The sequence below is a fragment of the Dermochelys coriacea genome, chromosome 1, assembly GCF_009764565.3.
Source record: "Dermochelys coriacea isolate rDerCor1 chromosome 1, rDerCor1.pri.v4, whole genome shotgun sequence".
Taxonomy (NCBI): domain Eukaryota; kingdom Metazoa; phylum Chordata; order Testudines; family Dermochelyidae; genus Dermochelys; species Dermochelys coriacea.
In genome coordinates this window covers 166956335-166982984 of record NC_050068.2, presented here as the reverse complement: position 1 = coordinate 166982984, position 26650 = coordinate 166956335, and the positions used below count along the sequence as shown (strand labels likewise).

The following is a 26650-nucleotide window of genomic DNA, read 5'->3' as shown; positions in this document are numbered from 1 at the left end:
TAAGGAGCCAGCCAGCCTACGACATGATCACTGAAATGAGAAGGTTAGCACATTAAGTAGTGGCACATCCAATCCTTAAAATACCAAGAAATATGATACAGTGTTGGTTTCAAATTCCAGTTTCTTCTTATAAAGCACTTTGTTTTGGCGATTCTAAATTATAAAGACACAGGACAACACCATCCCAAAAAGAAAGTGGGGAACAAAATTTGGGGTGGGGGACAAATGGTGGAGTGTCATTCAAGGAGACTAACAAAAATTACATATTGCAGACAAACAGGAGCCTTGACAGACCCTGAGGGCCCAGTAAGGGAAAGGAAGGCCCCGTTCAAGGAAGTTTTAGGCAAAACTGATAAGTTTGCTCATTTTTAGTCATGGATGATAGTTGAGAACACACGCTGAAGCTAGAGAGGCATAGTGAACATCTATGGGGATACCCAGAAATTAACATTTTCACCAAATTTGATTGGCGAGCTAGAGCACTTAGAGATTATTCCAGAGGTCAGGGGGAAATTATGGCTCATATAAACTCTCTCTGCTAAACTGAACATTCTGGTTCGCAGCCAGGGAGTTGGACAGAGCATTAAACCTCCCATTTTACCCTGTGGTTGATAGAGAATAGTTTGCTATCAAATAATGAGTCTGCCTGTACTTCATATAGAGCTAGTAGAATTATTTTTCATGAACAATGTAGAAACTTTTTGCAAATACCTTTCCCTGAAATTTCAAGTTCTCAAAAAATTTCATTTATTCAGTAAGTTTGTCAAAAATAGAAAAAATAAAATAAAAAGGTTTTGAGGGAATTTCAGAAATTCTCAACCAGCTTTAGTTGCATGCCAATTTAGTTTCATTAAATTAAAAAGGCTGAATGAAGTGTGATTGCCCCTGGATAAAAGAAGATTGCTAAATAGGTCCCCTAGCCCAGCATGTGTATAAGCAGATACAATGTCGTGTACATGCTGCCCAGCGTGTAGCTTATTGCAATAAAATTCTCTTCGTTTGACATTGTCCATATTTCAGGGCACAGTGGCTAGATGCAAAGTATGGAAAACAAATAAAATAAAAAGTCAGACAGAAAAGATATTCTTGGGAATAACGTTGGGTTGGGAGGGAGATGGAGGTGATAACAAGCCTTCTGTATCTTCTGTGGAATCTCAGATTCAAAAATTGTATATTCTCTTTCAAATGCAGCTTTAAAAATAAATCAAGCATTCTAACTTAAGTCCTCAGATGGTCACAAAACGAGACCAAACTAGCTAGAGACATAAAGGGTAGCAAGAAAACATTCTACAAATACATTAGAAACAAGAAGATGACCATGGACACAGTAGGCCCCATTACTCAATGAGGTGGGGAAAATAATAACAGAAAATGTGGAAATGTCAGAGGTGCTTAATGACTTCTTTGTTTCGGTTTTCTCCAAGAAGGTTGGTGGTGATTGGACGTCTAACATAGTGAATGCCAGTGAAAATGAGGCAGGATCAGAAGAGGCTAAAATAGGGAAAGAACAAGTTAAAAACTACTTGGACAAATTAGATGTCTTCAAGTCACCAGAGCCTGATGAAATGCATCCTAGAATATTCAAGGAGCTGACTGAATATCTGAGCCATCAGCGATTAAACTGGAGAGATTCCAGAAGACTGGAAAAGGGCAGATATAGTGCGCATCTATAAAAAGGGAAATAAGGACATAAGGAAATATGGACAACCCAGGGAATTACAGACCAGTCATCTTAACTTCTGTACCTGGAAAGATAATGGAACAAATAAGTAAGCAATCAATTTGCAAATATTTAGACGATAATAAGGGAATAAGTAACAGTCAGCATGGATTTGTTAAAAACAAATCGTGTCAAACCAACCTGGTAGCTTTCTTTGACAGGGTAACAAGCCTTGTGGATGTGGGGAAATGGTAGACATGGTATATCTTGACTTTAGTAAAGCTTCTGATACTGTCTTGCCTGACCTTCTCATAAACAAACTAGGGAAAGGCAACCTAGATGGAGCTACTATAAGGTGAGTGAAAAAAATATTTGGAAAATCATTCCCAGAAAATAGTTATCAATGGTTCACAGTCATGCTGGAAGGGTATAAAGAGTGGGGTCCCATATGGATCAGTTCTGGGTCTGGTTCTGTTCAATGTCTTCATTGATGATTAAGGGCTTGTCTACACTGGCACTTTACAGCACTGCTACTTTCTCGCTCAGAGGTGTGAAAAAGCACCCCCTGAGCGCTGCAAATTTCAGAGCTGTAAAGTGCCAGTGTAGACAGTGCACCAGCACTAGGAGCTACACACCTCGTGGAGGTGGGGTTTTTTTTAGAGTGTTGGGAGAGCTCTCTCCCAGTGTTCTGCCATGACTACACAAGCCATGTTAAAGCGCTGCTGAGCACTTGAACATTTCCAGTGAAGACGTGCTGTTAACAGCATAGAGAGTACATTTATAAAGTTTGCGGATGATACCAAACTGGGAGGGGTTGCAAGTGCTTTGGAGGATAGAATTAAAATTCAAAATGATCTGGACAAACTGGAGAAATGGTCTGAAGCAAATAGGATGAAATTCGATAAGGACAAATGCAAAGTACTCCACTTAGGAAGAAACAATCAGTTGCCCACATACAAAATGGGAAATGACTGCCTAGGAAGGAGTACTGCTGAAAGGAAGGTGGGGGTCATCATGGACCACAAGCTAAATATGAGTCATAAAACTGTTGCAAAAAAAGCAAATGTCCTTCTGGGATGTATTAGCAGGAATGTTGTAAGCAAGACACGAGAAGTAAATCTTCCGCTCTACTCTGCGCTGATTAGGTCTCAACTGCAGTAATGTGTCCAGTGCTGGGCACTACATTTCAAGAAGGATCTGGACAAATTGGAGAGAATGTAGAGAAGAGTGACAAAAATGATTAAAGGTCTAGAAAACATGACCTATGAGGGAAGATTGAAAAAAAAATGGGTTTGTTTAGTCTGGAAAAGAGAAGACTGAGAGGGGACATGGTAACAGTTTTCAAGTATGTAAAATTGTAAAGAAGGAGGAAGAAAAAATGTTTTTCTTAATCTCTGAGGATAGGACAAGAAGCAATGCGCTTAAATTGCCGCAAGGGCGGTTTCGGTTGGATATTAGGAAAAACTTCCAAACTGTCAGGGTGGTTAAGCACTGGAATAAATTGCCTAGGGAGGTTGTGGAATCTCGATCACTGGAGATTTTTAAGAGCAGGTTAGACAAATACCTGTCAAGAATGGTCTAGATAATACTTAGTCTTGCTACAAGTGCAGGGGACTGGACTAGATGACCTCTTGAGGTCCCTTCCAGTTCTATGATTCTGTGGTGGACTCAGAGCTGGGCTGGCCCTAAATCATAGTAGGCTTTCTGCAAACATCAAAACATGAGCCTTCACACCTGGAACAAGAGACTCCACGGAAGGAAAGGGAATGGGCCCAAAGTCACAGGATCCAGAGCTTGCCACTTGGTTCTGAGGACTGAAAAAAAAGTGTTACTTTTGTATTCTATTTTATTGTATCATAGACTGAGCATGGTTTTTGAAATGCTACAAGCTTAGGAAAGCTTGTTTACATGGGGGGGGGAAGGTTTATACAGTTGTTCTTTTTAATTTCCATAGTGACGAGTTCCTAGATGTTCGAGTTGGAAGGGACCTCTCGTGGTTGAGATATGTGAACAATATGTTGTCTAATGAATTGTTTAGGATTTTTGTTAGGTTTTATCTGTTAATGTATTTTGAGGGGTTAACTTGTCATTTTAAGAAAAAAGCAACATTCTGGAGAGGAAATAATAGGGAAGCAGGTTTGAGAGTCAGCAATTGGTTCTAAGTGAGAAATAGCTACGAAGTCTTAAAATGACTAGATAATTTTTAGCTTTCTAAATGTGTGTTTTGAGTGGGAAGCTGTAATGTGGAAACTGAATGCTGCTTTAGTTTTTAAACTGGTGTAAACTGGGTAGATTTGAAGAAGCTAAACATTTTCCTTTAAGGATCATGGGTAAGGGGCTTTCTCACTGAGTACTTGTAAAATATTTTGTTGTGATAAACTTGTGTGCTGGTTACTCTGGTGGATATCAGAGATTGTGCTTTGGCTCACCCTTGCACTCCTGGAATAGAACACTGCAACTTCTATATTTTTGTCTTGTTAAAGTTACACTGATTATTTGGATGGATATACAGATGGTGCTGTGGCACACCCACAGTCAAATATATTTAAAACCCCTTTCCCAGGAAACATCATCACTGCCACCCACCAATTTAACAAATAGGAAACCTGATTAGATCCACTAGGTGCCAGATGGCTTTAAAGAAAATGGAGTGTATATACATGGGATAGGCCCTTCCTCCACTGGTTGCTCCATTGCCTGTTGACCAGCTAGAGAGATGTGAGCTGACTGGATCTTGCTTCCTACAATCATTTATTTAAACGCTGGCCTGGGATTTATCAGGCCTCTGATCCAATTTGTAGTTGAACCCAACCTGTCTCCCTATATTTATATAATTTAGGAATTGGGTTTTTTTAAGTTGCTGAGGGTCTGACTGATCACCTGTTTAAGGGGTCAGGAAGGAATTTTTCCAATTGGGGCCAAATTAGCTGAGGCCTAGTGGGTTTTTACACCTTCCTTATAGATGATGGAGAGACAGTTGGATTAAACAGGTATAAAATGTAGGAATTTAATGTGAGGAATTCTAAGAGTGTTAGTTCATCCCAATTTGCAGCAGGTGTGTCCAGATTAGAGGTACGGGATTTCACTGGTGGACCCCAGGTCTATGGAATGAGGAATACCTGAAGTCATTGCAGACCAGGGTACCTCTTTGGTACCTTCTGTCCCCTTCATACTGGGGAAGTATAGGGGATTCAGCAGAGCAAGGTGAATCCTTGGGGTATGCAGTGGAAAGTCTATCCTGAGTTATGAGCTCTATGATAGATGCTCTGTAAACCCAGCAATGGACCCTCCTGAAATGCCTGATATGAGATAGGGCAGATAGTGCCCCTCCCCAATGTTAAATTTTCATATAAACTGTGACCTGCCATTTAAAATTGATCCCTGTGTCTGTCCTCTTGAGGAATGAGAAACTCCCTCTCTGAGGCTCTGACCTCACCTGAACTCAAAGCGGTTTCTTGAAAACAACTTGTTCACAGCAGTATTATTATAAATGCCTTAATTTAAACCCTCAGAACTCATGTTGTATTGAAAATGAATGTTTGTACATCCAAATTTCTTAAAAACTACATACCACTTACAATTAATTCAGATGGCCTGCATCACATCAACCATTTTTCTTCATTAAGGCACGTCTGAACGAGACTCATTATTAGGTAAAAACCCTTTTGTTCTTTCTCTGTAAGTAGATTTAATCAAAACTATGCTTTGTAACTTTAGCTACAGCAAAACATTTCAGAGTCAGAAAAAGGAATAACCCAAGTATCAGTGCACTGCCATTCCTGCCACAGTCACTGAAAGCATACTCCTCCCTAAATAGAAGAGTCCAAATAGAGCTATGAGGGGTAGAAATAGATTCACTTTTATTCCAGAAGGCAATTGGATGCTCCTTAGCAGGACAGTAGAAGAATTATTTTTAAGTGTTTCCTTTTGATTTAAACAGGTGGCTTAATTATGCTATGTGGAGTTCATGTGCAGTTGATTGATTCATGGCTACCAATTTAAAAATATTACATTTCCTACAAGTATTATGGACAAAGTGTGAGGCTCATCTCTGATGTCTGAATTAAGTTGCATTTTTTAGAAGGAGCAATACCCTTCAACCTCCACTTCCTCCAAATTGTACTTTCAATACATTAGTTTTAATTCATGAGAAGAGTCCCAGGGTGGGGTATTTTTATTTGCTGTATGTACAATAGTGGATTTCCAAAGTTTACATTCTTCTTTTAAAAACAACTTGCTGTACTAATATAGCACTGCACAGAGTGAAGTCAGTGGCAAAACTTCCATTACTTTCAATGGTGGACGATTGGGTCCCTATTATCTGAATACTCTTAAAGAAGTGTTTTCATTGTCCTCATAGTTTTGCACTTCTACAGCACCTTCCATTACAGGAACTCAAAACACTTTACAAATATTAGTGAATTAAGCCTCATCTCACCCCTTAGGTAAGTACTGTCCGTTTCCTTTTGCGGTTGTGAAAACTGAGACACAGAGAGATAGATTTGCCTAAGGTCACATCAAAGGCTGTGGCAGAGCTGGGATAGAGGCTGCTAGGTTTGAAATTCTGGCTTCCTGGAAGTAAATTGCAAAACTCGGCCCCAGATCTTCTGACTGACAGTCCTGTTCTTTAACTGTAAGACCATGTTCCATAAAGTGGCATCCGGGGGGGGGGGGGGTGTTGAAGCATGTCTATGAAAACAAAACTATTTAGCCAATGGTTCCTTTGTGTACCTTTTCTAATCTTATAGATGTTTATGTTTGAATTAGAGCTCTTCCCACCCTCAAGTCAAATTAATTTTCTGCTTGATTCTGCAGTAAATTATAAATACTATGTTTTATATTGTGGTGTGGATATTTGGTGCCCCAAATTTAGCATTATTACTTCACTGTATCTGACGAAAATGTTGTATAAGGGAGAATATCCTTCTTCTAATCCAAATTTCACTGATGGCTTGCAAAGGTGGCAAGGAAAATTATGAAAATACTTGAAAGGTTAAAAGGTTTATGTTTACATGTGACAGATAGGAAATAACAGTAATAACATTTGGTCTGGTCCTGCAGTCCTTGTAGTAAATAGATGTTCTCCCTAAATAAGGACTACAGGATTGGACCCACATCAGATCTTGGTTTTTAAATAGACAAGATTTTATTTCTAATGTTTCAGTCACATGCAGAAGCATTACATTATTTTTTTCCTTCTGTTTATGAAGCCTCTGCCTCCTTGCCATGACTCTACGGAATCAATGGAGGTGTTCAAACAGCACTGCCAAATAGCAGAAGACTATCATGAGGTCAAAAAGGAAATTGCACTGCTGGAAGAAAGAAAGTAAGTAACTTTTCTCCAAAGAAACCTCAGTATTTACTTATACATTCAAAGGAAAAGAAGTGTAATTTGCATGAAGAAAAACTTTCAGAATTATTTTAAAATTATTACATATCCATTCACATGGAATATGATTTCCAAGCTAGTGAAGGAAAAGTGGAAAATGCTGCCAGAAGTAGGTATTAAAGAAAAATGGTATTTTTGTTTGAGTAAAGAATCTAAAAGCGTAAAAGTTCGAGTGAGGAAGCTAACGTTCAAGATCTGGATCTATAGAAATCCTTCATAATCTAGGCCAGAAGGTCTTTGTGACCCTATTCCCTTACCTGGGATAACTGCAATTGAACAGAACAAGCCATGTCTCTGCCCTAAGGTTTGGCCATGACCAGGATGAGAGCAGAACTTTAACTATTCAGGGCTCTCAATTATGCAACCGTCCATCGAAGGACATCCACCAGAATCCCTTTATTGGCTGCTTTCAGGACACTGTATGGCCTTATTCACACAGACTTGCACCAGTTTAATCTGGTGCAATCCCCTCCATAGACACCCTTATTTCAGTGTTAGGAATGATTTAGTTCTGTGTATCTTAAATTTGTTTTTAATGAACTTTAGTTAAACCTCTGCAAAGACATTGGGGACCCTCTGATTTGTAGTTTAAAGTCACACCTTAAATTAAACTATTGCAACCTTGCATGTAGACAAGCCTTCTGGAAGACCCATTTATTATGGCAGATCTACCTTTGATCATTTTTTTGGTCCCTCTCTGTCCAGTTGTTTTGTGTTGCGTTTCCTGACTCCTCCTCTTTTTCTGTTTTCCTTTAGCCTGGTGGGGTGGTTTGCCTGAGTTACATTAAGTTTATTCTCTTGCCTGACCTTTCTGATCCAGTTGATGGTTTGTTCTCATTGGCTCCATCCTTTTTATAGTAATGGTTTGCATTGACTTTATGGCATGGTGCTCAGTTGTTAATCACCACAATTATATAAACAGATTAAACAAAACATTTTGATGCTAATTGGATTCTTCCAAGGTGTAGTTAATGTTAAATCAAATGCCAGATGTTGACAACCAGAATGATTCAGCATTTTCAGTGAAGAGTGAAAGAGTGAGAATAATTCAGTTGAAAATAATACTCTAATAGATCCTAAATCTACTATACTTTCCATTTCTGTTCTATGGTATTTGGGTTTTATTTTAACAAAAGGCCAGCCATCCCACAGAAAAAGCCCTTTTTGTTGTAGCTGTGTTTCACTAAACCTTAGATTGGGGTGGAGTGACAGATAAAAAGCTAATTCAAGAGATACATCCTTCAACAAACCATTAATTCTGACGCTATGGGATTTTGGATTTTTCTCAGTGCACAAAAGCATAATTTTCTGCCTCAGATACCCCAACTCAGGATATTCCTTTTGAGATCATGTAAGAAGGTAAGGTCTGAGCAGAGATCCAACTGTAAAAAATGTTAAGATTTTAAGCCCCAGTTCCGCAAGTGGGTCCAGATGGGTGAACACCTGGCCTTCTTGCAGAATCCCACTGAAGTCAGTTAGAGCCTGTAAGGATGTAGGTATCTGCCAGCAAAGGGGCAATCACAGGACTGCGGCCTCAGTTATTACCTGAACAAACTTCCTACTAGCAGGGATTTTTCTATTAATTCCAATGATTTTTGCAGCGATTTCTTATTTTTTCCTCCTGAATTAAGTCATACAGATATTTTATTGTCTGACAGATATGACTGCTAGCTGAGGCCAGCTGATAGAGCTATGATATTAAGGATACATTCCAGAATGTGGTCTTTTATGCACTGTTAGAGCCCATAGTTTGATCTTTAAGAATTGTTTTCAGAACAAATTATAATTTCTGTTTTGAGACAAATTGGTTTTTGTGCCTGGGTGAGGTAGGGACTGTTTGGCATTAGTAGTTGGTCAGGATGTACCACCAATGTCAGTATATTGAAAGTATATGTTGGGGAGGAAAAGCCATATTCTTTGTACTAAAGGTGGAGAATGGACCAAATGGCATGGAAAATCCAACAAATCTTGCCATGATTTAAAAGATTATTGAATTTGGGATCCTAAAGCTGTGATAGACAGATTTTCAAAACTGACCACCTAAGTTGCACAAGCATAACCTGCCTCTGGATGAGCAAATACAAATATGCATGTATAAAACAAATATCTGCATGTCCAAATGTATGGTTGTGTGTGCAAATTTGGATATATGCATTTTCTGGGATTTGGGCCACCAGTTGTGAAGGTTTAATCCAGAAGTTGAATGGAACCGATTTATTGTGAATAGATCTAAAACAAGGAAAATAATTCAAAATTAAAATTAATAACATAATATGTAACTGCTAACATTGTATTTTTGTAACTTTAGCTGGGAAGAAATTGAGACTACTTATCGGTTCCACCTCAGATATTAGTCAGTCCAAAATTTTCAAACTTTTCTAAACTTGGTTGTTCACACTTGTCTAAACTTGGTTGTCTAAAGTCAGTTACATAAATCCATATTTAGCACCCAAATTATTTCAATGGGAGCCATTGATGCTTGGAACCTCTGAAAATCCAAGTCAGATATTTATATACCAAATTATGGATTTAAGAGTCTAACTTTAGGTACCCAGGTTTAAAAAGGCAGCCTTTATTTTTTTAACTTTTTTTTTTTTTTACAGAAAGCTGAGATTAATGTTTTATTACAAGTGATTCATACCTGAATGAGCTACACACATTTTCAAGAAAAACACACTTTGAGATTTTTCCTTAATAAAAATCTTTTTTAAATAGTTTACTGCATATGATAGAATGAAATTTGTCTTTTGGGTGCAGAGTTATGTATATACAGATACTATGGCAATAGGCACATAAAAATGTTTAGTTCTGGAGAATGCCAAATACATATACAAAAATATATCCAAGCAAGAGTGTCTATGTAATTTCTTTCTGGACTATTGTTATAAGCCTTCTAATGATATACATGATACCTAGATACCATGGTGGTGGGTGCATTAGAAATGCCTAGACAGATAAGGATGTCAGTTCAGCACCTTTTACCAGCTCTCAATTCATTTAATCTAAAAAAGAAGAAGGAGAAAAAGATTTTTGGCCTGTTGACTAATTTTTTTAATAGTACAATACTGTTCTAGACAGAAACAGTTTGAAAGTTATAGGGAACAAGATATAAGTGGAGATATTTGCTTGAATTTAATAGACTAGAGTGGAACACACTGACTGGGATGAAATGGGATATTAAATATTCCATAAATTAGAAGAAAGGGATGTTTTGTCTCTTCTAAAAAGAAGTGGGCTGGAGTGAAAAATCTGTCTGAATGACAGAAGTTCAAAAATGGAGTCTTTTCTGAGCTTTCTGAAACTTCACCAGTTTCGGGACTACTGCAGATGTCCCAAGTATACTACAAAATATTATCAAATTTTAACCTACATTTATGGAAATGTAGATTCATAATAGTGTAATATGCCAGGCAAATACAATCCTTGCTTGTAAATATTGAATACAATGAACTGATAAATACATACATGATTTCTCCCTTTTATTTTGAACAAATAGTAACTTGTGCAATATTCTTCTTCCATTCAGTTCACATTTTTACTGAAAGTAAAGAGATCTTATGTTAGATGGCTACCCTGCCAGCATTCTTAACTTCCTCTCCACAGATTAGCTTACCTGTGGAATGCAGAGGTCAAACACTGCCTAGCAATACATACTGCCAGGAAGCCTGATGATACAAAACTCTGTGTTCAAAATATTGAACAAGATGATAGTCTGCTCTAAACAGAATACTCCACATTGTTACTTCTAAGAAAATATCCGCAGACCAGTAAAGATGATATGGTAAATTAGCGCCATTGCACAGATCAGAATTTATCAAGGAGGGAACTTAATCACAATCATAAGCATAAATAGATGTCAGTGCCACAAGCACATTTGAATAACTACAGCTGAAAAGGGTTATTTTATAAAATGCTTTCTTCATAACTGTGTTTACATACCAAAGTGACTGATGCCTTACAAATATGGAAGATAAATAATGTGTAATTTGTCTCTCTTGCCTTCTCCTCTTTCCAAGTACCTAGAGCAAATGCAGGGCAGTTAACGATATTGGTTTTCACTTTTGTCCTGCATGCTAGCCCACCAGCCAGTGCTAAGAAGTTAGCACCAGCTGGTGTCTCTCTTTTGGCCTCCTGTTGCTTTAGGGGCCCTCTCCTGGCTGCCTTCTCTTCCTGCCGTCAGAGCCCCTTCCTTTGCAATGTGCTGTTGACTACAGAATGCAGTCTGGAGGCAGGAGCACAAAGCTATAAAGGGAGGTGGTGAATTGGACTAAAACTAACTGCTGTGCTCCACAGCAGGAGCCTTTTTGACCCATTTTCTTTGTGGGTGGGGCAGATAATAAGAGCACAAACCATGGTACGTGTGGGAGCAATGAATGCAGTTACCTCAGGAAGAAGAGGGAATGAGAGAGATGGATAGGATGAGGGGAATCAAAAAATGAGAATTATGGGGTAGAACAAAGGACAAAACTGGGAGGAGACATTCTGTAAATGGGCACAACTCTGACTTCATTTGAATTCTGCCCATTTACACCAGCAGAGAATTTGTTCTGATATGTAGGGCAAGGGACAAATTCAACCTGAAATGGAAGAATAGATAGAAAAGGAAGAAAGGGGTGTGGAGACAAGAATATACCACACTTAATCAGTGAATGTAATTTAATTTATGTTCCTGTAATTTATTATATTTCCATGACAGATGTGTTAGATCTCTAATTTTGGGTGAAAGGGATAGGATGGCTGGTTATTTTGGGCACTTATTATATTACTATTACTAGCTAATGACCCTGGATTATGCAGTTAAATATTAGAGTTGTCTTGGTTGCTAGCTACATTTTGTATTATTAGCTCTGGCCAGTTTTATCTTTTTCCTCCCCCAAACAATTCTAACATATGTCTGGAGTAAATGTGGTCTAGGATTGTTCCTTTTCTATGCCATGGATACCTTTTCACTTCCTTTCCTCTATGTGTATTGTAGTAGACCCCTAGTTGAGGGTATGCTTATACTCTGACTTACACATTAGTTCACTCTCTCTTTTTCTACCACCCCACCACACCCCCGTCCCCATCAAAAAAAAAAAAAAAAGAAAGAAAAAAGGCTCCCTGGTTACACAAACCTTTCATGTGGTACAAGCATTCAGATGAACCGGAGATGGGGGATTTCCATGCTTCTATTAGTGTTCATCCTCATTGCTGCTAAACCACCCTTGACATAGATGGCTTATTACTGGCACATTAAGAGACTTCAGAGAAGCAGCACTTAACAACTATTTCAAAAACAATTTGCCTGGGGAACATAGGAATTCCCATATTGGATCAGTTTAGTAGTCCATGTAATCCAGTTTTCTGGCTCTAATAATGGCCAGTACTGGCTGCTTCAGAGGAAGAAACTTTGCAAGCCGGTATTTATGGGATAATCTGTCCTTAGGGAAAGTTTCCTTCTAATTTCCCATAGTTAGAGGAGGGTATATGCGCCGAAGTATCCAGATTTATATCCCTCCCACAGATCTTGATTTTTTTTTTAATTGCTATTATAAGTTCTGGATATTCTTAGTAGCCATGTGAGGATTTGCCTACACTGCAATAAAACACCTGCACCTGGCTGGTGTCAGCAGACTCAGGCTCGGACTGCAGGGCTCTGAAATTGCAGTGTAGTCATTCAGGCTGGATTCCAAGTTCTGGGACCCACCCCCTGATGTGGGTGGGTATATCTACACTGCAATTTTATAGTCCCGCAGCCCAAGCCTGAGTCAGCTGACATAGGTCAGCTGCAGGTGGTATACTGTGGTGTGGACATACTCTAAATGTCTGCTCCTCTTAGTCTTAGTGATGACAATGTGTTGCACAGGCTAACTGTGTGTTGTGTGCTACTGTTTTTTTTTAATCTATTTCTTTGATTAGTTTTGCATGTCACCTTTCAGTTTCATTTAACATTTTCTTATCCTTGTAATACAAAAGGGGGAGAATAGAAGCCCTTGAATTATCTTCTCTATGTGGTTCTTTAACTTGTATGCTTTTATCATGGCCCCACTTATTCATCCCCTTTAAGATAGAGTCCCAAACTTTTCAATCTTTCCTCATAAGAGAGTTTTCCTGCCCCTAATCATCTCTGAACCCCCCCGTACTGCAGTCTCCTTTTTAAAATGGGGTGACCAGTACTGCAGTGTTTCAGATGAGGCCACACTATTGATTTATAGAATGACAATATAATTTTCATATTAATTTCCATCCTATTCCTTATGCATCCTAACATCTTGTTTGCTTTCTTTGACAGCTGTTGCACATTGAGCAGAGGACTTCATTGATACTTGTGAATGTTCCTAAAAATGCTGTGTAACCCAAACCCACCAACCTCCTATTCTGCAGATTGCTCAGTTTACCCACTTTAGGCCTTATTCTCCACTGAGTTGTACCTTGTGTAGTTATTTGCACTTGTGCAAAAAGGTTGTAAAACACTACCATATCAGAGTGGTGCGCTGGCTTCATTTAATCCCCAAAGACACTTCCACTTGTCCTGCCATGCTGATCAGTGCTCAGATGTACTAGGACTACACAGCTGAAGCATGCTGTAAGTGGCACGACCACAGGCTCTGTCTTTATATCTTAAAAACCAGATTGTTACTGGTCCTTGTTCGAATATTCTCCCCAAGCAGGAACCATCTCATTGCAATCCCTGCACTCTCCTAGTTCCACCTGAGATGAGAACATGGGCAGTGTCCCCACCTTCCCCCCAAACTGCAAGCCTCAGGCTGGTGCAGAATTTGCCCCTCACATGTGGCCCTGGTGGCCTGACTGGAGCTGCCCTCCCTCCCCCCAAATATAGAAGTCAAACTACGCCTGTGGGTCAGAGCAGCCCCAAAATGTTGAATGAGGAGTTAGAGCTATGGCCCTGCCAGCAGCCAGCAGACATGCATTCTACATCTTCCTAAGGGGTGGCACATGCCCCTGTAAATCACATATCCAGAGGCATAATCCTTCCTCATTCTCACACAAGAGTGGGGGTCGGGGAGCAACTATGCACCACTCCCATGAAGGGGCAATGCCTACAAGGTACATTCCACCCCAATATACGTTGTTTTTTTATTTATTCAAAATGAGCTAGCAGAATTTGCTTGTATTTATTATTTATTCAGAATGAGTGAAATAAAAAGGCACCTCTGCTCGCCACAAAAAGAGTCTTTACTGTGCAATACCACGGGGGTGAAAATCATTTCATTGAGGCTCTGCCAGTTTCTTTAATTTGTCTTTTTGCTACTGTAAGACTTGTATTTCATTACATTTTTATCATATAACCCATGCTTTTCACAGAAAAAACAAAGTGAACATAGAAATAGGACATTACAGATTCCCTGATAGCCTCAAGTGTCTTAGCAACGTGTTAGAAAATGCTTTATCAATTATGTTAATTTTTAACCACAGTGTAGCTGCTAAAAGAAAACACAGATTACAGAATGCTAGAGCTGTTTATTAAGCATCCATAACTAAGGCTAGATGGTGCAAGAGCTTATTGTGGTATCCTTCAAACTCTGAAAGCTTAGTTCAAATCCGGGGTTAGGTCATAAGCAAAAATTAGTAAGTGGTCTCAGCCTTTTGTGGGCATTGTAAACCACACCATTCATAACATTTAGCAGTTCCCTGGTATTCTAATCTTAGGCCTTTGTAACAGGCTGATAGTGTTTGCCTGAAACATTACCCCACTCTGTTAACAGGTGTTGATACTGACAATAAAAGAATAAGTAAGTTCTGCTGACTAAGAGGCAGGTGATACTTTATACTGAATATAAGAGAGGTGCAATTGGCTTTCTAGGAAAGAGGATCTAAGGTGTGGGCTGAGCAGTGAGGGAAGGAGCATTAGACACAAACTGATTGTGGAGAAGGTTTGAGGTGATCTTGATTATCTGTTTTTTTTATTACTTATTATTTAATAAAGTCAAACCCAGGAAGGGGTTATACTCTATGGGGTCTGTCTGTAGAGCAAGTTGGGAAAAGTGCTTGCTCAAAGTCTCTTTTGATCCAGGTTTTGCAAGTCAGGATTGATATTCATTTACAGATTTGTACAAGTTTGTATAGTGTCCACCTGTACTGCCCCTGGCTTGAGTCCAGCTAAGTATTGTTGGTGTCTGACTTTCATGAGTACTAATATTTTTCCCCTAAAATTTGTCATGGATTTAAAAGCCTTTACCTTTAAAAGCTGTGCTGAAAAGCAGTGATTTAAGATTCTGGTTACTGATTGCTTACTTTATTCTATCTCTGTTTCATGTAACTGCATAAGTATAAGAAAAGTAATGAAGAATAAATCTGAAGTAATTTACCTGGAACATTCATAAGTTAGGAAGTGGTAGCCTGAAAAAGCTCAAGCCTTCAATCCAGCATTGCACCTAATGGAATAAGTGGGAAGACATTCTGAGGAAGACCTCAGCTTCCCCCAAATGATGAAAATCCTGGAAAGGAAGTTTCATGTAACTAAATTATTAATACAGTTAAATTAATACAAACTAATTCCTCTTAAATGGATTGCATAACCCATACAATTTTTTAGCTACTACTCATTTGCACTTGATCTTGCAGTCCTTAGGCAGGCAAAATTCCTATTGATAGCAGTCTATTAAGAAATGTTCTCTTCAACTTAATTTGGGCATTTTAAAAAAATAGTTGTTCCAAATAAGATAAGAAAAGAGGAATGAATTAATCAATAGCATTCTGCTTTTTAACAAAGAGTATGATCTGGTTAGCAAGGAGAAGTTATTCCATATTAGGCTGTAAGATTTTCCTGTATGAATAAATTAAAAGGGTGCTGAGGGAAGAACAAAGAGAAAGAAGACAGTGGCCCCAGATAAGGGCATCGACTACAGATTTGAAAGACAGTGGGCAAAGTTGTCAGCTTTGATGATCCTACAAGTTGCAAGCATTGTTTTGCCCAGACTGGGAGCTAATTGCTCACAGGGCTATAAATGCTTAAAAAGTTACTTAATCTGTGGGAAGCAGGATGATGAAAAGGACAAGACAACTTTTAAAGTAAACTCTTCCTGAAGCAAGGGGTTGAACTGGTTGATGAGTTAAGGGAACAGACTATGCCAGCCAGCCCCTAGTTGGACTTGGAATGTGTCTTAAGCCATGTCTGCACTACAGAGTTAAGTCGATCTAAGTTACATCAACGATCATAAACTGCTGTAATTCCATCACTTGTGCATCATGTTCACACAACGCTCTTTCTGTCAGCGGAGCATGTCCACAGTTGGTGCTCTAGCATTGAGAGAGAGAGCAGTGCATGATGCAGCAGGTGGACACTGCCCATGTTCTCATCTCAGGTGGAACTAGGAGAGTGCAGGGATTGCAATGAGCTGGCTCCCTGCTTGGGAGAATATTCGAACAAGGACCAGTAACAATCTGGTTTTTAAGATATAAAGACAGAGCCTGTGGTTTTGTCACTTACACTATCCCACTGTGCAAATCGCCAACTTCTCCCACTAGTTGTTCTGGGAATGGATCACTGTGCACCATAGGGGCAGGATTACCGCCCCATGATGCAGTTTTCTCTGTCCCAAGATTCCAAGGACTTCCGACTGCATTTCACACCATTTTTCAACTGCACCTGTAAACTTTGCATCCGCCATCTCTGCCTGAAAGCATGGATCCTTGACTGATCACCTGGCTTGTGATGAGCTTTATGAACACAAAGAGGCTGATCCTGCAGTATTTCATGAGCTGCAAATCTGAACAGGAATCCGTGGTGCTTGCCCTGCTGTATACTGTGGAAACAAACAATTCAAAATTGATGTGTGTTGGTTTTTTTTAATCTATTTCCTTTGGTTAGTTTTGTATGTCACCTTTCAGTTTCACCTCTCCATGCCACAGGACAAGCCTGTTGCCTGTTCCACATCATCCTCCAACTTGACCTTCTTGTCCACCACTTAGTCCTTGGGAATGACTCCACTGGCTTCAGCCTCTAGTCCCCCCAGAGTATCCATGGGGTTCTTGGCGGTGGAGGTGGGGTTGCCACCGAGTATGGCGTGCAGCTCCTTGTAGAAGTGGCATGGTTTTGGTGCCACACCAGAGTGACGGTTGGCCTCCCTTGACTTCTGGTACATCTGTCTCAGCTCCTTGATCTTAGCATGGCACTGCTGTGTACCCCTTCTCATCCATGCCACAAGCAATCTGCTCATAGGTGTCAAAGTTCCTATGTCTGGATTGGAGCTGCAACTGCACAGCCTCCTCTTCCCACAGACCCAGCCAATCCAGCAACTCCTGTGTGCTCCAGATGGGAGCATGTTTGCTGCGGAAAGCCAGCATGATCAGCTGGGAAGATGTAATACGAGCTGTCCATGCCGAGCAAACAGGAAGTGGAATTTCAAAAATTCCCAGGGCTTTAAAGGGGGAGGGTGCATGCCTGTATACCTGGTTGCAGGGCAGCACAGTAGAAACCGCTTACAAAAGCGGTCATGATGGGCATTGTGGGACACTACCTGGAGTCCCCTTAGGGCGACATAAGCAAGCACATAGTCTACACTGACACTGTGTCACTCTAACTTTGTCTCAAAAAGCTGTGCCACTCATCGAGGTGGTTTTATTATGTCTGTGTAGCAGGAGAAGAATTAAATCGGCAGGGGGAAAATTGTTGTGTGTACACCTCCCCTGTTTTGTCAATGAAACTTGCCTTTTGTCAACACAACTGTGTAGTGTACACAAGGCCTTAGTAATGTCATACAGTAGAATCTTATAACTTTACATACAATGTTTCCATACATATTTTACCAGGACAATAATGATCAGCAAATTATGAGTTTTCAAATGGTACCTCACAAGGTATACTGTGTACAAAATTTTAGCCCTGTGAGCTATAAAAGAGGTGAACATTGGGGTACAGCCCATCACACCTCCCCCTTACAAAGCTGTAGGAGGGTTAGCCACTGGCTAACCCAGAGGCAGTTAGTCAGGGCTCTCTTTCCTGGACAGGGCATCTGCTGCCATGTTGTCTTTTCCCTTTATGTGCACAATTTCCATATCAAGTTCCTGAAGTAAGAGGCTCCAGTGTAGAAGCATGGAATTTGAGCCTTTAGGTTTGTTTAGCCTAATCAATGGCTAATGATCTGTTAAGACCCTGAATTTTCTAATGAACATGGTAGTTGATTAATTGTCCACACTATAGCATAGCATTCCTCTTCTTTTACAGACTAATTCTATTCAATTGGTTTAAACATTTTGCTTAAGAAAGCAATTGCATGGTTCACGTTATTCTCCCCTGTTTGCATCATCACAGAACCCAGACCAATGTCTGATGCATCTGTACACAGTTTAAACATTTTGTCAAAATCAGGGCTAGCCAGAACAGACTTTTCAGACCAAATGTTCTTTACCTTATCAAATCCTTCCTGGCATGCTTTCATCATTCATTTGTTTAGCTTTGTCTTTTTACATAAATCTGTGATGGCAGAGACAATGTCACTGGACCCCCACACAAACCGTCTGTATAGTTTACCAAACCTACGAAAGATTGGACTTATTTTTTGGTTTGGGATATATGCCAATTTACAATAGCTTCAACTTTCAAAGCATAGGGATGTTTGACCTCTCCCTACCCAGTGTCCCAAATAAGGAACTCTGGCTACTTCAGTTTTACAGGGCTTTTATAGTTAGGCCTGCCTCTTTGAGTTTTGACAGCACAGTTCTCAAGTGTTCTTCATGATTGGCCCAAGTGTCGCTAAATACTGCAACATCATCCACGCATGCTCTTGCAAAGTTCTGTAAACCATTTAACGCTTGGTTTACCAACTTCTGGAAGGTGGCTCCAGCATTAATTAAATCAACTGGTAACATTATAGAGTCTTATATCAGTGATGAAAGCAGATTTTTTTCTTTGCATCCTCATCCAAAGGGTTCTGCCAATAACCTTGAGTTAAATCAAAAGAATTGAGATATTTATCATTGCTTAAAATGTCCAGTATATCATCAATTCTAGGCATGGGATATACATCTGGTATTGCAACAGCATTAAAAGTTTTCGATAATCAACACAAAACCTTCCAGTGTTGTCTTTCCTAGGGCCCAAGACCACAGGTGATGCACAAAAGCATACCCTGGGTAATGGCACATGCATACTTCAACTTTTATCTTCCTGTTTTCTTAATCCTCAGAAAGGAGCTGTTTGCCAGGCTGGAACAGGCAGAAAAGGAGAGCATGGATGCTGCTCAGCTGGCTAAGGAGTATGCAGAACTGACAGAGGAGAATCGGACATTGAAACTGGCTCAGACGCAGTGTGCAGAGCAACTGGAAAAGCTTAGAATACAATACCAAAAGAGACAGGGCTCTTCATAACTCTCAACTAACCAATAAGAGGCAGTCAAATCCAGTATTTGTTCTGTGCTGGCCAAGAGGTTTTAAAAAAAGGTTCTGTTGTAACACTTCACTAGAAATACAGAATATATAAAAGTCTATATTTGATTTAATGCTTGCCAGCCGGTAGCTTAATATAATGGATATTTTATCCATTATATAATGGATATTTTATTTCAAGTAACATAATTGAAGCTAATCTAGCCCCATTATATGTTCTAGTAGATCAGGTTTCTTTTCTAAAGATATTTCTTCCAATTTAAGAAGATATGGACACACTACAAACTGATATAAATAGTCTCTATGTTGGGAGTTGGACCATACTAAGACATACAGCAGGGGCAGTGTTAACATATGGAACACTGGAACACACTCATGTGCTTCTATTTTAGTTTAGTTTTCTTTTTTGTTTTTATTTTTTTCATGCCTAAAATGTTTGGAAATTGTCCTAAATCTAATCTGGCTATGGCTCAAGATTATGCTCCAGGTATCTGGCATGTTAATAGTGTCAACTTTAGGTTGTTTTATAAAGTCTAAAAGATTGCACTTTTTTTTAAAAAAGTACTTTCATTAAAATAGCACTAACCGATCATTTTCATCAAAGAATTATATTGCTAGTAATCATTTTCAAGTTATTAAATTGTGAAGAAACAGATAAAGTTTTCTTTCCACCACCATATTCTTGGCTAGAAATTCTTTTCTTTTTAAAATTCATTTGTACTTTTTGGCATGCAAGAAATGGAAAAGTAATGTATGGACACTACAGTGGTGAATAAATAAGACTTTATGGTTGTTAATGGAGAATACTTCAGTAAAAGTACCATATATTTTGTTTTTATTTTGTAGACTGTTTTGGAACAGAAATGACTGCGGGTAGGTACTAAACAGTTCAGTGATATATGAATAACTGAGAGTTAAAATGTCTGTTTTTCCTTGCTCTACTTATCACTGTATTTTCCTAAATCAATTGAAAATCCTTTGTTATACTTCCATGTCTATTCATACAGTATTTTTTTCATTAAAAGTGGATATACAAAAAAGCTATTTTGTGCCCTTCACTTCCTTAATCTTCCCCATATTTTAAACTCCACTCAACTGGAAGTATGTTACATTTTTGTGAGGTTAGAATTAAATACACAAAAATTAAGGTTACACTTTTAAAATTAAAAATGTTAGGAATTGCAAAAGGTAAGATATTCACAGTAACCTTTAACTTTTACCCCATTGTTCTTGTAGGACCCAACATTTATACTAAATTAACCTAGGCAACTCTCACTGAAGTTATTTAGCACCAAATTTTACTCCAGCTAGTGCAGCACAGAGGCCTAAAGGAGCCCAAGGTGCCTCCTTACATCTCTCTGCTGGCTAATAACATCAGGTAGCAGCACAGACATGAAAGTAGGCTCCATAGGGCTGCTGCTTACTTCCTCATGAAATATGGGGACAGGACAGGGTGGGGAACAGGCAGAATCTCAGCTCCAGTCTCCCCAGCACATGAGGCAGCATACCTCGTACTGGTCTATACCGGGGGCAGTTTACTCTCTACCCAGAGCAGCAGGAAAACAAGAATGGGAATTGTGTCTAAGTCACAATCTTTGTTCCTGGGATGCTTAAAGGGCATGTAATAATGTGCTGCCCTTATTTAGGGAAGATCATGATCTCACAGTGTAGTCCTTGTATGTACAAATTTGAAAGCAAAACTGGATCCATAAATTAAACAGCATAATGAATAATACAAAATACTTAAGATATGGAATTGCGGGCAAGGTAAGAACTTTGAGACAAATTCTGTGCTGACATACACTGTGTGCAATCTTGTTGTCTTCAGTGGGTTTGCACTGAATGCATGACAAATACTGTAAATTCGCTGTTTCCTCCTCCCTATGGTACTAGAGTACTGTGGTCTCGCCACCTGGGATAAATCTGGAAGTCTTTGGATAAGGTTTTTATTCAAAGCCCATTGACATCAATGGACATCTCTTTGACTTCAGTTAATTTGGGATTTTTGATTCCACTGATCCGGTCTTTTTCCATTTAGCCAAATTTCTTTCCTTTATATTTTTAATTATAATGCACAATCAAAAATAGCTCACTTTTAATTTACATATATGTACTAACATGAACACGCACGTTTTTGAGAAATCAGCTCAAAAACTTTTCATCACTCATAAAATGAGTAAAACCAAAATGAAGGTAGCTGAAAAAGAAAAAAATAATCAAGAAAATACCAAATAAGAAAAAGAGAAGAAAAACTAAATGATCTGACAAGTGAACAAAATTAGATCCACTGAACTTTGCAAATCCATTTGTAAGAAAATGAAACTGTAGAAAACTGAGGATAACCAAGAGGCTACTCATAGTGTGTAAAGTATGATTCAGTCAGATTAGCCTTCTGAAAAGAAACTGTGTTTGTTTTTCTACCAATGGGTATTTTTTTTTAAATATTAAAGCATGAAATAATAAACTTTTACATATTCAGAGTAACTATGTAGTCTTCTCACCCTGGGTTTTTCTTAAAGCAACAACACTGCTAAATTATTTAATACCAATTACATTTTTTATGAAAAGATTTGCTCATGATTTGTGCTCTTTTCCTCTACCATTTAGAGGTTTATGACTGATCTATTCTGAAAAAAAAATCCATTCTAAATGTAATACTATATACAAAAGAAGATTTTAGGCAATTATATTAAAGGTGATTTTCTATTGTATTTCATCTCAGAAATTTTGAATGCCAGGTTCTGTCTTTCTGAGTGTACATACCCAGCTGCCAGTGAGACCTTAAACTTTATGAATTTTGCCTATCTCTAACAATTGCAGCTTTCATATGGAAATAGGATAGAGTGATCTAATTTTGGCACCAATGCAGCAGGGGTTTTTTTTAGTGGATCCCAATAGGTTATTCAGTCTAAAGATATCAAACATATCAGTGTAGTGACATAAATGCAGTTATTTCAGGTCAGGTCACTAGAGAATGGTGGGAGAAGAAAAATGTTTTTAAAAAATCTATGTTTTTCATTTCCAATTACTATTTACTCACTTCTTGAGGATATGACTCATGCAGTCCTGAAACTGCCAAATGCTTGGGTGATTTTATATATTTAAAAAAAAAAGCTGGAAAAGAAGAAGCTGCAATTTTTCAGAATTGTTTCCTTTTCCTGGAACATGTTACTATTCCAGCTCTCTTGTGAGTTTATGACCTTTGGAAAATTCTTAGAATTGATTCTTTTAAAAATTTGGCTTATTACAGACTAGTTCTTAATGAAAGATGGAGATTGTTCATGGTAGTTACAAACAGGAATAGGTAAGACAGATAAGTTCTTTCCCATACAGTTATGCTGTGGTGCTGTGGCATAAACTTTTATGTTAATATCACATCAGTCATGGAACCCAGTTTGAGCATGGACCTGACCTATCTGAGGTATTGGTGTAAGGTAAGCGCATTTTTTAAAAATCATATATACTACATGTTTTTCAAATAGTAAAACAGTTTTATACATTAACAAGATGTCAATGTTGTTTGTTGCTGAAGCTGTGCAAATAGTTAAAATAGCATAATTACTAGATCCTACATATTGGAGAGACAAAGTGGGTGAGCACAGGTTCCGACTTTCTAATGTGCTGGGGGTGCTCGACCCCGGCCCTGCCCCAGGCCCCGCCTCCACTCCAGCCCCAGAGCACCCACGGAGTTGACGTCTATATGGGTGAGGTAATATCTTTTATTTGACCAACTTCTGTTGGTGAGAGTGACAAGCTTTCAACCTACACAGAGCTCGAAACCTTGTCTCTCTTACTAACAGAAGTTGGTCCAGTAAAAAGATATGACCTCGCCCACCTTGTCCCTCTAATATCCTGGGACAGACATGGCTACAATAACACTGCATACAGATCCTACCTATGGCACTTTGATTTCACACTCCAGTGGGGCTCTCATTAATTTTATGTTATCAGAGTAGTGGAGTTAGGGAAATCATGGCAGAGTGGGAGCTGATTATCAAAGTGGGACTGGACATTGTGTGTGTTCTCTCAGAAGTGACTATTTAAATGGCATTGTGAGGTTTCACATCTGTTTCAGTGGCTCCTGCTCAATGTTGTTCACATTGCTACTAAAAAGTTGAGGGTGGGGGTTTCTAACTATCCACTCTGCAACTTATTTAAGACAAGCTGGTTTTTGTTTGTTTGTTTATTTCCGGGCTTGCATTTCATCACCAGTAATAAGGCTTCTATGGTGCAAATTCTGTCCTGTTATTCTCGGGTAATTCTGTTGTAACTGCAGTGGCCAAACCTAACCAGACTTGTATGAAGTCTTCAAATTCCTCTGCTCCATCCACCACAGAATCACATCCACAGAGTGGGATTTGACCCATAGAAATGCAAAATTATACATTTGACACCATATATAGCTTTCTTCTCACTAGCAAATGATCATCAGTTGGCATATGCTTTTCAAAGACTTCAGTTAAAAAGTCCTAGAAGAGTCTTTTATCCTAACCCCATTAGAGCAATGGTACAGGAAATCTTGAGAGCATTTTGTATGTAACATTTATCTGGAGAACATATTATTAAAAAAATTTAAATGTGGATACTCCTGCAGCATGCAATGATAGAAACATTTGCTGAAAGAGTGTATTCTTCCCTAAAGAAAATCAGCCAGAATCAGCCAGATGCAAAACAGAATTATTTTAATAAAATTCTAGACTGTGTTGCTAGCATTGTCTATTATTAAGGTTGTCCAACACTTCCCAGTGTTCAGTTGCTTCTAACTTTGCCAAACTTTCTGTTTGGGCTGGAATTTTCCATCCCAGGTGTCAGCCTCAGGCTGATATTTAGTTTTGAAATTTTCAGCCAAAATAGTTCAGTTGTTTTTGAGACTGAGGGTAGGCAAAAATACGTTTTTTGTCTATTAGATTCTGATAACTTTGAACAGCTCTAGCACCCCCATGCTGTGGCACAGAGCCATTGAAATTTGGTGGGGAGGGCGGTAGTAGGATGTACCTTTTGCTGTCTCCATGAAAATCCACCCCAATTTGGCCAAGTTATAAGCCTCTGAAAAATCAGTTTGCACATGCTCAGTAGAAGCTTTTTAGATTTTAACAGCTAAAATCTCCTTAAATTCCATGCAAAGAACATGCTGCTAGGGATGACCAGACTGTGCGTGCACCTTCCCCACAGAGTGATTGAGCCTACTGCTTCCACTCTAGGTTTACAATATGTTATATATTAAAATATATATTAATCCCTGCCAGTGTGTCCTGCAAAACCCCAACATCTTCAGCTCGTCACCTGTCATGTACTTCTGTATCAGACATGGACTGGTCACAGAGTTTCCTTCTGTTCTGCGCAAGATAAACACCAGATGTGTTTATCATAAGACCCTTTAATACTCCGACAGGTATGGCTGATGCTTGTTTAAATAAGGTGTTTTACACACAATGCTACCTAGTGGCTGAACAGTATAATACAGGTTAGCATTCCATTCCATTTCCCCCGTTAAGTACTACATTCGTACCATTTACACTATCACACTAAGTTCTGTACCTATCAGTCTAAGTATCTCTGAATCATACTGGTTTTCTAAGTACACAACCTAAATGTGTAACAACTTGGTCATCTGGCTGTCCATTAGTTTCAACGAGTGGCTGTGGTTGGTTTGGAATCCTTGAGTCGTCATCTTCTTGTTCTGCATCTGCCATCTGTAGAGTTTTCTCATTTGATCGTTCTTCCTGAGGATCAAACTGTAGATGTCGATGGTTTCTGTTGAACTCTCCACTGTTGGTCTCAATCACATATGATTTGGTTGCTTAATTCTTTTTTCTTTATGACAACTGGAGTTGTTCATCCTTTTCCTCCATCCAATTTGACACATAATCACCAGGTTCTGGACCTGGCAGTTCTCTGCCTGAGTGAAATATGTTGTAAAAGTGTTCATCAGCTCCTTTAGCCTTTTTATCTGATTTGGCTACTCTTCATGTCTCGCCACTTTTGAAATAGGTTATTTTCCTAAGATGGAACAGTGGTTCAACATTGTCTTCTCATGAGGAGTTGTGCTGGACTATATCTAGTAGTTGCTATTGGTGTTTATCTGTAACTCAGAAGAGCAAGGAATGGATCTTCCTGCTGTAGGATTTTCTTGGCTGGCTGTACAGCTCTCTCAGCCTCTTCATTCACTTGTGGGTATGTGGGCTGCTAGTAATATTATCAAAATGATATTTTGTTCAGAAGGATTTAAATTCTGCTGCAGCGAATCGTGGTCCATTGTACATCCCTAGTTGTTCTGGAATACTGAAGTGAGCAAAAGGGCACTTCAGTTTTTCAATAATATTGCGACATGTTATGTCTTTCAAATACTTTATTTCTATATACCTGGAAAAATAGTCTACAAAGATCAAATAAGGATGTCCTCTGAATTCACATATATCTGAAACTAGTCTCTGTCAAGGTCTGTACGGTAGAGGTATTGTTATTAAATGTGTTGTATTGGTCTGTTAGTTCTGCAATGTTCACATGCAGATACTTGATTCTTTATGTCCCTTGCTGATGCCTGACCACTGGCTGGCCCATTCTTAGCGTTTAGTTAATCATCTATGTCCTTCATGGATGAGGTTTAGGATTTCTCCTCTCCTTTCGTTTGGAATTACAATGCCATTGCCTTTAATTGTGAGTCTGTTTGACTCATTTAATTATCCATTCACTGCAAAGTAGTCTTTTGTCAGTTCCTTAGTGTCCTTTAGATACTTGGGTCAGCCACCTCTAATGTAGTTTGAATTCTTCCCTGCCTCCAACTGTGTTTACTGTAATTGCTGCTGTGATCCAGTTTTGACTTTTATGGATGCGCATCAGAAAGAAGATACTGAATCCCCCTTCAATGTTTGTTTAATTGTAAATATTTGCTTAAAACAGAAAGGAAGTAAACAAGTGGTATAATTCCCACGGTGTTATAATTGCAAATTGGTGGGGAAGTAGTCTATACGATGGTGAATGGGAGGGAGATGTCCATTAGGTAATCTCTCTATTAAGATATGGAAGAATCTAGTAACTCTTGTATTATGTTTCAGAGTGGTAGCCGTCTTAGTCTGTATCAGCAAAAACAACGAGGAGTTCTTGTGACTCCTCAAAAACTAACAAATTTATTTGGGCATAAGTTTTCATGGGCTAGAACCTACTTCATCAGATGCATGGAGTGGAAAATACAGTAGCAGGTATAAATACACAGCACATGAACAGATGGGAGTTGCCTTACAAAGTAGGTCAGTCTAACAGGACAATTCAATTAG

At 38.9% G+C, this 26650-nt stretch overlaps 1 protein-coding gene across 7 annotated transcripts in view; it reads left to right on the top strand.

The window, feature by feature from the left end:
* MAP3K7CL (MAP3K7 C-terminal like) overlaps positions 1-26650 on the top strand; it is a 112820-nt gene that overhangs the window by 54219 nt on the left and 31951 nt on the right. For 6 of the 7 annotated variants that reach the window (XM_043508952.1, XM_043508956.1, XM_043508968.1 and 3 more), the window contains 2 exons: positions 6871-6986; positions 19178-21779. In XM_043508952.1, the coding sequence (XP_043364887.1) occupies positions 6871-6986; positions 19178-19358 (297 nt within the window). In that variant the 3' untranslated portion in view covers positions 19359-21779. Of the gene's footprint in view, positions 1-6870; positions 6987-19177; positions 21780-26650 lie in introns of those variants that run through there. The other variant, XM_043508959.1, reaches the window with a different exon arrangement.